This window comes from Strongylocentrotus purpuratus, unplaced genomic scaffold (genome assembly GCF_000002235.5).
Source record: "Strongylocentrotus purpuratus isolate Spur 01 unplaced genomic scaffold, Spur_5.0 spur5_scaffold_2, whole genome shotgun sequence".
Taxonomy (NCBI): Eukaryota; Metazoa; Echinodermata; class Echinoidea; order Camarodonta; family Strongylocentrotidae; genus Strongylocentrotus; species Strongylocentrotus purpuratus.
The window spans coordinates 1,988,910-2,001,003 of record NW_022145605.1 but is presented as its reverse complement, the minus strand read 5'-3'; the positions used below and the strand labels follow the sequence as shown (position 1 = coordinate 2,001,003).

Here is a 12,094-nt window from a genome sequence, read left to right as displayed (position 1 = left end):
GATTCAATAAGCAGCTGAACGGCGGTAGGACTCTACCTGCTCCAGCTCCACCACCAGGCACGCTCGGTTGAACGAAGGGGATGACAGGAGCTCCGGCGGTGGGTAGAGAGAAGGGGCGGATGGCATCGAAGAACAACAGTTGTTGTTCACGTCGAGGTATGCTTGCTGACATAACGGTGTTGCAAACCCTCCAGGAAAGTCACTCACTCCTTCGTGGGGCGCAGGGAAACTGATCGGTGTCCCCCGTCTGGACTCAACAACTGGCCAGCAGACCTCGGGTAAGGGTGGACTAACCCATGGAGACAGCGGGGGAGGTGGGCGTTCAACCATCGCATGGCGAGCGGGGTAGCCTAGAAGTTCCGCGCCGAAAAGCCAGCTGATTTCCCAGTCGTAGCTGTTGAACGCCGTCTCACGGCAGCACTGCCTCGGAGCGTTGCCATAAGAGATAGGAGGTAGATGGTTGGTAGTTGTGGTCACGGCTCCAAACTCAGAGCTCACGGAAGTCATGATGAAAGCTGACTAAAATAGTGATACAATCGGACTTGATGAGTTAATACTGGAAGAATAATTGAGCGTAGTATCTGAACGAACAATGAACAATGAACACTTGAAAGATAATCATCTGGTTTTATCCTTATTCAATGCTCATCATCCAGTGTGCAAAAAGCCATTGACAACAATAATGTAAACATACACACGTGGACACACTGAGCTCGTGCCTGGATCGCCCAAACAAACTTCCTGATTGGTTTACTGCAAACTCCGCCTGAGATGATTGGCTAGATTACATCACATGACTCCTGATCGATGGTTCACCTCGATGCTTGTCAATCATTCGGCACTTGTGGACCGAACTTTCCCACAATAGGCTGGGAACGTAAACAATAGTCCCCTTCCCCAATAAAGATAATCCCTCATTAATGAAGCGCGAAGAATAGCCTAATAGTGCCAAGCCGAAAAGAGAGCGATTTGGAAACTAGTAGTCGGTGAGATCTAAGCAGGCGGCGTGTTTCTAATGTCTCAGAATTCAGTGAATGCAGACATCTTGGAACTCTGCCAATTAATTCCTAGATAGGTCACTTACATTGTTTATGTTCATGGTGGTTTTTGTTGAGCTCCTCTTGAATAGGCGGATTAGGCAAAAAAGTGGTGGGAGAGGAAAAGTCAAATCTTGATCCTTTTTTTTCTTTTCTTGCCACGCGAAGCACAACTTTCATTGAAATGTAGATTTACGATCTAAATACAATCGCGGACATTTTGATAGGTCATAATGATCGATGTGAAATGTGTGAAGAATTAGTCATTGCTTTTTAAAAAGTAAACGTTCAATCTGGCCACACATACATTTTGTTTAATTTATTGTCTCTCTCTCTCTTTATGAAGGGCAACCACCTTTCCATACTAGATTGATTGCCGATTTGGTAGAGCTTTATATTTCTACCATCACCCACCCATCCTCCCAATCAATGTCTGACCTCGACACAAGTTTTGTTTTACAATCCCTTGCATTATCTTTACCCGTTTCTTCCTCTCAGTTTTGACTAGCTTTCTACCTTGTTCTCATCTTTTTTGTACAATTGTGTGTCTGTTCTGTGAACGACATCTCAACATTTAGATATCTCTCCCCTCATTTCTCTCTCTTGCGATCTCTTTCAATCTTCTCATTCTTCTCTAAGCTCTCTCATTTCTTCTTCTCTACTCTCACCATTCCCTCTCTATACCTCTTTCATTTATCTAGCCCCTTCTAGGTTCATCTAATTCCATCTACCTGGTTTTATATCCCTCGATTTTAAATTTATAAACCCTATTCCTTTTATATCTGGTACATGTCTTTGTGTATCCGGTGTTTCTTTTCCCACTACCTAAACAATATAGATACCATGATGGACCGTGTTTATTTTTAAAAAGTGGCAATTTTCAAGCTCCTTTTGTTATCATGTATCCACACACCTGACCGGAAACTCAAAGAAAGCTGTGCAACTCTTTTGTAAACACCCTTCTAATTGTTTGTTGTGATTGAGGGACTTGCTCCCATCGACGGATTAGCTAATCAGCTAACGTGGCAAATTATGTTCTCTATTTATGCTGTTTAATCCCATGTTAAATGAAGCACATTTATCAATGGGTGGGTATGGAAGGAAACCAAATAGGCCCTACATGTTAAGATATAAAGTGATTTTGTTCTTTTCAAAAGCTCGTTTTATTATTGTGAAAGAAATTAATACGAAACTGTTAAATGCATGCGTAGTCAGCTTAATCAAGTTAAAATTACAAATTAATTAATTCGACAGTATTTGTACCCGTTTTATAAAAACCTTATCATCGAATATGACAGTTTACGCGTGCAGGAAAAGAAAAGATAGGTATACCCCTATTATTACAAGACCAGCTTTTTATAAAGTTTTATGCAAAAAAAGGTTTGAAAACAACAGGCGTCGTGTTTCTAATGTCTTAGAATTCAGTGAACGTGGACATTTTGGAACTCTCCGAATTAATTCCTAGATGGGACACTTACATTGTATTTGTTGAGATCCTCTTGAATAGGCGGATTAGGCAAAAGGTGGTAGCAGAGGAAAAGTCTCTTGTAACTTTTCTTGCTCACATAGGCGCAACAAGTTTCGATGGAAATGTAAATTTACGATCTAAATACGAGTCGCGGACATGTTGATAGCTCATAATTATTAATGATCGGAGTGGAATGTGCGAAGAAGTGGTAATTGCTCTTTGAAAGTAAACATTCAATCAGGCCACACATACATTTATTATTTCTTTTCTCTCTCTCTCTCTCTCTCTATGCTCGGCAACCAACTGATTGCCGATTTACCCTTTCCATCACCCACCTCTCCTCCGGTCCTCTCCCTCTCTAACTTTGACACAAGTTCTGTAGCCCCCCCCCCCCCCCCTAATCTAAGATTGATAGGTAAAAATGACAGAAGGAATTTATTTGAAAAGTCATAATTATATTCTCAGATTCTGGGTAACCATTTTTTTATTGTACGTATACTCTTCATATTGAGAATTATCCTTCGTTTTTGGATACCATAATACTATATTACAATTTTAGTGCCATCAATAATTTCGTTTTCTTTCTCTCTCTCTCCTAACTATATCTTGCACGCACGTGTGCCAATGGTGATTATGTTGATGACGGGGGAGGGGGGGGGGGGGGTCCAACCAAATCTCTCAATAATGACTCCATCCCCGAAAAAGCGAAGGTTTTTTTTCCTTTTTTTTTTTCTCAGCAAGAGAGAGGGGGAGAGCACACAAACAAAAGGGTTTTCAACATGGCTAGAACTTTGAATTAAGTCATGATTTCTAAAACTAAAATGATTCAAATTGCTATCCTGTTATTTGTTTTCCCTCTTTATTCTCATTCTTTGCACCATTTCAGCTTATTCGGTTCCAGTTCGTTAACTCGGAGTCTACCCGTTCTTAATCGTTTAACCCCTCATTCTTATCAATATTGGTCAGTTTACCGCCCATATCCCGTTACGATCTTCCCGGCATATTCCTGATGAGCGTTCATCGCCCATTGGCGTTGGAATTGGAGAACCATCCTTTTGTTATACCACGCTCAAATCGGGGCTCAAATAATCATTCTATTGTCTAATAATACCTTGCATTATCTTTCCCGTATCTTCCCCCTGTCAGTTTCGAACAACCCCTCTATCTTGTTATCATCCTTTTCCACCCGTATGTCAACTTAAACACAATAGTTTTATCTGTTTCTATGCACGACATCGTAACGTTTATACATTGGACAGAATATTATTGTCCATAATAATTCACCAGACCTCCCCCCCCCCCCCCCAACGTATAGGCATTACCCCTTTTCTCCTTCTCTCTCTCTCTCTCTCTCTCTTATTACAATCTTTCAATCTACTCGGCCTTCTCTACTCTCGCCACCCCCCCTACCTCTTCCATTCGACTTTTTTACCCTATAAATAATACTCACAAAAATTAATAATCTAGCCCCTCCTTCTACCCCACTGAAGTCTACATAACTACCCATGCTCTTCTATCCCTGTTCTATCTCTCAATGCTACCCTCGCCCCTCTCTATCCCCTTCCCATTCTTCTCTTCCCATACCTCTCTTCTTCTCTGTCCCACTTCTCCCTCGTTTGCTCGTATCTCTACTGCACCCCCCCCCCCCTCTCTCTCTCTTCTACCCAACGCCCTATCTTCAAACCTCGCCCTCTCCATCGCATTTCTCTCTTTCTATCTCAAGTTGGCTTTCTCTCCTCACCCTCCATCTCTTAGATTCATCTTCGAGCTCCCTTTAAAAAAAATGTATCCAACAAAGGAAAGAATAAGTAAACCGATTGTTTTATTAGTCGTCGGTTTAAAAATTTAAGGTTCATAATCTTGATTTTTTTTTTTTTTAAAGTTCTGTTACAACCCTATTCCTCTTATATCTGGTCTTTGTGTTTCGTTTCTTTTCCCACTTCGATAAAAACAACACAGAAGCCATCGGAGTTCATACATGTAAAAGGGTCATTTTCAGCTTTCAAGCTCCTTTTGTTATCATGTATTGACAGCACTCCTTTGTAAACGTCCTTCTAGGATAAAGGGACGTAATGTTCGTCAATGGATTATTTAATTCTCAAACGTGGCACAAAGGCATTCAATAATGCTGTTTAATCCTATGTAAAAATGTAAATGATTTCTATTATTTCTAGCAATGAAAGGATATCAAAGATTGTTGTTTGTTTTATAAAAACTTGTTTTATTATGAAAGAAATGAATACAAAACTATTGAATGCGTGCCTTATCAGCTTTAAAAAGTTTTTTTTTTTAAATCTCAATAACAAAATATACAGTAATTTACCCGTTTCATAAAAACCTCTCATCGAATTTGAAATTTAACTTGTGCGGTTACATAAATAATAGGTATATAATATATACGCCTATAATTAAAAGAACAGCTTTTCATATTCTATGAAAAAAATGTTTTTGGAAACAACAAAATTACATAAAACTAAATTTCTATCAATGACGAAACAAAGTCGAAAGCTTAGTAAATAATTGCCATATTTTCCGTTTTCACATCGTTTCATGAAAAGTGTTTGAAATGCATAGGCCTATACGACCAGGCCTATTTGAAAAGAACAATGTTATGGTTCATTATTATGATTCTTAACACATTCTGCAAAAACAAAAAGAAAACATACGTGTATTATTATAGGTAAGATGAGAACCTCAGAGCATCATATTCAAGTACCAAATCTACTGCATTTGATTTGGGTCTAATTCTTTCTGGGGTTTACCCATTCTTTATTGTTTACCCCTCAGTAATTTACTGCTATATTCTTACCAATATTGGACAGTAAGCCCAATATATACCGCGATGATCTTCCCGGCATCTTCTCCTGATGAGCGTTTATTGAAGAACCACTCTTTTGTTAACCCATGCTCAAATAATCCCTCGCATTATCTTTCCCTATCTTACCCTGTCAGTTTCGAACATCCTTTAAACACAATTTGTTTATTTGTTCTAATATGCACGACATAACGTTTATACATTAGCTAGAATTGTCCATAATAATTCAGAACCCCCCTTAACCTTACCCTTTTTCTCCATCTCTCTCCTCTTACTTCTATCTCTATACAATCTTCTCTACGCTCTCTTATTCTCTTTTTTCTCTACTCTCCCATTCCCTCCCCAGCACTTTCATTTCACCCTCCATCTCTTAGATTCATCTTCAAACTACCTTTTAAAAATACACAATGTACATTAACAAAGGAAAGAGAAAGCAGGGACTTGGGATACAACTACCTATTCCTTTTGTATCTGGCCTTTGTTTCTCATTACCCTTCCCACATTATGTAGACCAAAACAATGCAGATTATACCATGGATCGAGTTTATTTATAAAAAGGGTTATTTTTTAGCTTATCAGCTCCACGCACCTAAAACGGAAATGCGATGTTATTTGCTCAAAAGAACGCTGGGCTACTTTATTGTAAACACCCTTCTATTGTTTGTTGTGATTGAGGGATTACCTAATCCGCTAACGTGGCATAATTAATTATAGGTTCTCTATTATGCTGTTTAATCCCATGTAAAACGTAAAGAAAATTGTATCAATGGGTGAGTATGGAAACATAATAATAGACCCTTCATGTTACTGTATGTACATTTATTGAGAAACTGTGATTTTTGTTCTCTTCAAAAACTCGTTTTATTATGAAAGAAAGAAATACAAAACTGTTAAATGCATGCGTAATCAACATAAACAAGTTCAAAGAACAATGTTAATAACAACATCTACATTAATTTTACCCGTTTTATAAAAACGTTACCATCTCCGGAATATGACATTTTACTCGTGCGGTAACAGAAATAATAGGTTTACCCCTATTACTACAAGAACAGCTTTTCATATTATTCTATTTAAAAAAAGGTTTGCTTTTGAAAAATATAACAAAACGAAATTCCTATCAATGACGAAGTACGCTAGCTCCGTTTTCACATTGTTTCATGAAAAAATGTGTAAAATGGAAAAGAACAATTTTATGGATCATTAGTAGGCTTTTTTTACAGTTTACACGTTCTGCAAAAAAAAAAAATATATATAACATAACAGTACGTTCATTATACTGCTAGGTATGATAAGAACATTATATATTCACGTACGAAGTCTACAGAATTAGATACAGGTACATGGTCACATGTCATCTTCATATCACTTCTGGAGAATGGCGAAGAACAAACAAATATAATCCATCTCCGCACATGTAAATTCCAATACATCGTCAAGCAAACATATCCTGCATAATGTAAGAAAGGAGACAATAGACGATCTTCCTCATTTATATCTTAAATTAACGTTCATGAAAAAATAACAATTGTGGCAATTAAGGTAATCTTCAACAAGGAATCATAAAATAACTAATGACATGCAGCCAACTATGAAATTATCTAACAGCTCTGTAAGAAAACAACTAAAAGTCGTAACCTTAATAAATACTAAATCATCAACTCCAACTTCTAAACCAATATTGTTCATGACTATAAGAGTCAGAAACCGTTTCATATAGAATAAAATAGATGAAATAGAGCACGATCTCAGTTATCTGCTTTGTCGTGTAAAACAAACAATTATCTGCAAGAACAAAATCAGTTCCACACCGACCATGGAAATAACTCACTACTACCCCATTTAACAAAACATAAAGCAATGGTACTTTTATCTATTTGTCTGAATTTGAAGAAATTAATCAACGAGAAAATGCATAGGATGGGTTTTCATAGTGTAATCCAGTATTTACTGTAGACCCTGTACATTCCTTTAACTTTTATCTCCCTAGTTAAATTCGCTTTCGTGTACGCAAACCTGTTAATTAAGCAAATTTTTTCACCTAGGTACGAAAAAAAGGTAAAATACGATTGGTTTAGAGATATATCTGTGTCATGAATGAAATAGTGTATTAAGTTAAAAAAAATCGTAGTGATATCGCTCCGAGTTTTAGCAAAAGGCGATTACAGTCCGCTCACCAGTTCGACGTTGGATGCGGATATTTAAGCACTACACAAAAGTCCTTAACATACGAAATCTGACTTTAAATGTTCTGAAAACTCTCGTCGATGACCATGATATCTTCATCGGAGTCGTAATCGTTACACACAGCGGGCTCACTTGAGGGGTCATTTGCGACGTCATTCCCTTTATCCTTTGCCGCCGCGATTTTTGGTTGGAAGTCCGACGATTTGACGGGTGGCTCGTTTACATCAGAACCATCAGCCGACGAAGATTCGCAGAATGTTTTGCTCAATCTCACTTCGTCTTCTGCGATGTCGTGTGCGTCCAAGAGCGATTGGAACATCGAGCCGCCGGTAGAAATGTCGTAGACAAAGGAAGTCACTGCGTCGAACTTTTGTTGCGCGTCATTGTCGAGTGGACGATGTCGAGAGTCTTGCGACTTTTCGGCGCGATTCTTCCTCGAAGAAGCCACAGATCTCTCCTTGGATGTGTTATTCACAAATTTCATCATTGACAGTAAGATTGGTTCCGTGGGTGCCTTCAGAAACTCAAAATCAGAATCTTCCATGATGGAACTCTGGATCGAATCCGCATGTCTATCCGGAAGCTCGGCGGTATTTCCTTTCGAGACAGAATGTGACACCGAATCCATCGCCCCTTCCGCACTAATGTCTAAATGCTGCGTTAAGGACGAAGCTACCATTGCCGTTGGTGTCGTGACTGCCTTTGCCTGATCGAAGTCGACTTTGTTGCGCATTGTCTTCTTCACCCGACTTACGAATTTTCTAAGTGTAGTGATGCCGATACCACCGCGCTCTTTGATCCCGGGAATGCACTCGACGATGATCTTTCGAATGAATGGTACAGTCATCATGGGTGGGGTTGATGAGCGTGATGCCGGCATGCTTGTCTGCAATTGAAGGAGAAAAAAAGAGTCCTTAAAAATAAACTTGAGTTTTGGTAAATATGAAAAATAAATTCTCACAGAATCCAACGAAACTTGCCCTGAATGTTCAAGATAACAAATAAATGACATATGTGCTAAACGAGTAAAGTATAGTGGCTGAGTAATGAGCATAGAAGATAAGGATATCAATGTAATAGTATATTTGTAAAGCGCTTAGAGACAGTATTAAGCGCTATATAAAAATTAAATATTATTATTATTAATAATGTAAGTAGGCCCAAAACCACAGCCAGGTCCACCGCTAATAGCAGTCGTGGTTTTTATTGAAGATGATGCCCTGTAGGTTTTTGTGCATATGTTTTTATTTCACTAATTTAAAAAACCAATCTACTGCAGGATCTAGAGTAAATCATAGCAATAAGTTTCTCTCAAAGTACGATTCCTATACCAGAGATCAAGATTATAGGTTCTAACGGAATAATTTTATGTAAATATTCCACGATTGACGATTCTTTACATCAATGTTAGGCCAAATGACAAAAATGAAATGTTTCTCGTCCCCACCCACCTCCTTTTTTTTTCTTCACCATTTATTATTCAAACTTCAAAAGGTTGGTATGAAGAGATGTAAGCCAAAACTTTCTTTAAATTTGACATCCTTTAACTTTACGAAACTTCTATTTTCGTACACTTATTACATTATATTGACAAGGTTTTTAGAATGATGTTAGTAAAAACACAATTTTCTCGTTAGAAAGTGAAAATTACTAATACAACTTTGATGTAGTCCTGTGAAAAAGAAATATGTTATCAATTGATAAGGATATCTACCTAATAAGCATTTTTTCAACGAGTTAGTATTTTGCATCGAAATAACAATTTATATTTAATAGATGAAACGTCGGCTCTATAATCCTGTTATAACCTCCTTGGGATAAAAAAATTTCTTCTTGAAATCCTATTAATTTATTGCCTATTTATCATGTTTGAATATAGAGATAATGTTTTTTTCTTTGAAGAAAAACATATACATGCTCTATTCAATAAATTCATCATCAGCCAATCATTGAACGGAAGTGCCTTTACTGGCTTTAGATATACCAATTTCTGTATCGCCATTTTCAAAATCATAACTAGGTCTAGAACTCTAGATCTAGTACTAGACCGTAGGCCTATTTTTGCCGCAGATCTCATTTTCGTCATTATTGAAGAACATTGAAATAAAAAAAAGTCATGTAGACCTACACTATTTACCTGCTCATGATTAAGGCACCAGAAGATGACGGGTAAGAGATCCGGGAACTGGTCCACCAGGAGCCTTCGTGTGCTACTAGTATTTGGACCTCGTTTGCGGAGTGGAACCTTCTGCTTGTCACCGTCAGCACTGCGAGGTCGATCGTCTTCGCGACTAGGATAGCAACGACGATAAATATGTGGAATATCCTCCGTCGCGTCACCATGGTAACCATACGGCAAGGAGTGCGATGTCGGTCGAGAACATAGGATACTGCCAGGCGCTGGGTAGTAGCCACATGGAGAGTGGGCGTGGTAGCCTGTAGTAGGATGAGGTTGGTATCCAAAAGGAAAGTGGCCTGTATACTCAGGAGGAGGGTAGGAGGGATACTCGGGTGGAGGGTAGGCGGGATAGGCCAGTGGGGGGTAGACGGGATAGATGCGCGGATACAAGGAGGATTGATGGTCATCTGGAGTAGAAAAGTTATTGGTGGCAACAGCAATACTAGATGCAGAGTTCGTCACACCTCTCGAGAAAGACTCATCATATTTGTCACAGTTCTGGGATGTAGGTGGGGGAAATGATGTCTGCGAAGATGCTTTTAGAGTACTGTCCATCTTTGATGCCGAATTCATGACCATGGACGCAGTTGAGGGCGCGGTTACTTCATGATCAATACCCTTGCCGACAGCTTCGTTGACAAGCGTGGTCAGCCAAGCTGACGCTACCATCTCGACTGGGTATGCCCGATCCTCTCCACTAGGACTAGGAGTAGGAGCCGACTTCATTTTACTGGCGATGGGCGCCGATGAGACCAACCTAACCGAATTCGCGCCCTCGTCGACGGATCCTGGCATGGCAGATTTGAATGACTTTAAAGGTGGCTGAAAAGGGCCTGGACATACCAACGGCGAATTCATGCACATGGTCCATGAAGTACTGGTAGAACTAGAAGAGAATTGATCCGGTTCGGTATTTTGAAGAAGATCAGGCGTGGGGTACAGCATTGTGTTGTCATGGTTATTTTGTAATGAGACTGGACTGTAGCATCCATGACTGTAGCCATGACATCGACAGTACTGTGGACATGGTTTCACCGATTCGACAGGTGACATGAAGATGGGCAAAGCGTCAATAGCAACCGAAGTCGAAGTTGACGTCGAGCTGGGCAATGAAATTGTAGACGATGAGACTTCATCAATGCCATCAAAGCTGGTCAGGCTTGAGCCCGGTTGAGCACAGCCTGGTTGAGCATGGTAATTTAGATCTTTGGGTCTGCTACTATCCTCATCAAGTTGACGACTTGCTGCTAACGGATAGCGCCATGAATTTCGACCTACATCGAGCTCATCGTACGTGGTATTCGATGTCGCTATAATATTCTCAGAACAGTCACTGGTCGAGACGACTTGGCCCGTGGATCGAGTATCGCATGATAACAAATAGCCCGATCCTGCAGAGGCGAACTGATGTGGATGGTTAGGCCTAAACGTGACATCATCGACTCGGGAATCGCTTTCAACGATGTTTTGGTCCGACGCCGCCACCGTCTTATTACATGGATAACTGAGACCGCTACTCCAGGGTGTAGGCAAGCTCCCCAAGGCCGTTAGAGGAGAGGGGAATGTGCTGTTGGGCTTTGCTGCCGAAGGCGAAACCCAGATTGTCGACTTTGACGACATCTCAAATGAAGTCTTGCTCGTAGTCGTACCCGTAATATCCATACTAATACTATCATGAGATATCAACTGTAACAGTTTATCACCTGTTTGTCCCAACACAGACCTATCACTTTCTAATGAAACCATGATTGCTAATTTGTTTAGTTATTTACAAGAGCTTATTTCACAGTAGGACCAGGTAGGACGCATGTATTTGCCTCAACTCCGTTGAATTGTGTGTATGCATTAATTATACATGAAGAACAATGTATATATATGTAACACGTGTGTTTGATGTCTTATGTTCAAGCGCGCGCGCCAAAGAGAGGAGGAGAGAGAGAGAGAGAGAGAGAGAGAGAGAGAGAGAGAGAAAGAGTGGTGTTGCGCAATATAGCTGTCGGCTTTCGAAGTTTATTTGAACATGTACATGTGTAGCGAGATACTGCAGACTCCGAAAGAATCCTCGTGGGAAACGTTGAAGATAGTAGTGGGCAATACTAGTAGTCTAAAAGTGTAGACGCTTTGGGGGTCTTTTTTCCAGAGTGTAGACTAGTACTAGTAGCACTAGGAGGAAAAAAAAAAAAAAATATTGCAGGGGATAGTCCGCATTGCTCCTGAAGTTCAAAATTCATATAGGCCTATTTAATCAACGGATTCGAGAAAGGGACTCTCTTGAATAAGCTTAGGATTATGGCATTTGTTTCTTCTTCTCCGTCCTATCATGACATGAACCTACTAGTACTACGCCGACTGGCCTATAATATATTAGTAGTAGACCATCATCTACTTCATCAACTTGACTGCCAAAC

At 39.7% G+C, this 12,094-nt stretch overlaps 2 protein-coding genes across 2 annotated transcripts in view; one reads left to right on the top strand and one right to left on the bottom strand.

The window, feature by feature from the left end:
- Window positions 1–12,094, top strand: part of LOC100891510 (apoptosis-inducing factor 3) — a 37,758-nt gene that overhangs the window by 21,992 nt on the left and 3,672 nt on the right. The window lies entirely within an intron of this gene.
- On the bottom strand, window positions 6,163–11,673 carry LOC100891582. Its single transcript, XM_030991410.1, has 2 exons — window positions 9,645–11,673; window positions 6,163–8,393 (listed from the first exon to the last, which is right to left on the bottom strand). Exons 1-2 carry the CDS (start codon window positions 11,430–11,432, stop codon window positions 7,563–7,565), a joined length of 2,619 nt encoding a protein of 872 aa, XP_030847270.1. The 5' UTR covers window positions 11,433–11,673; the 3' UTR covers window positions 6,163–7,562.

Bases quoted from the DNA above. Each gene is read 5' to 3' on its own strand.
- LOC100891582 (XM_030991410.1), bottom strand. From the start codon at position 11,432: ATGGTTTCATTAGAAAGTGATAGGTCTGTGTTGGGACAAACAGGTGAT. The intron at 8,394-9,644 runs GTAAATAGTGTA...CTTCAATTGCAG, and splicing joins GGTGCCTTAATCATGAGCAG to ACAAGCATGCCGGCATCACG.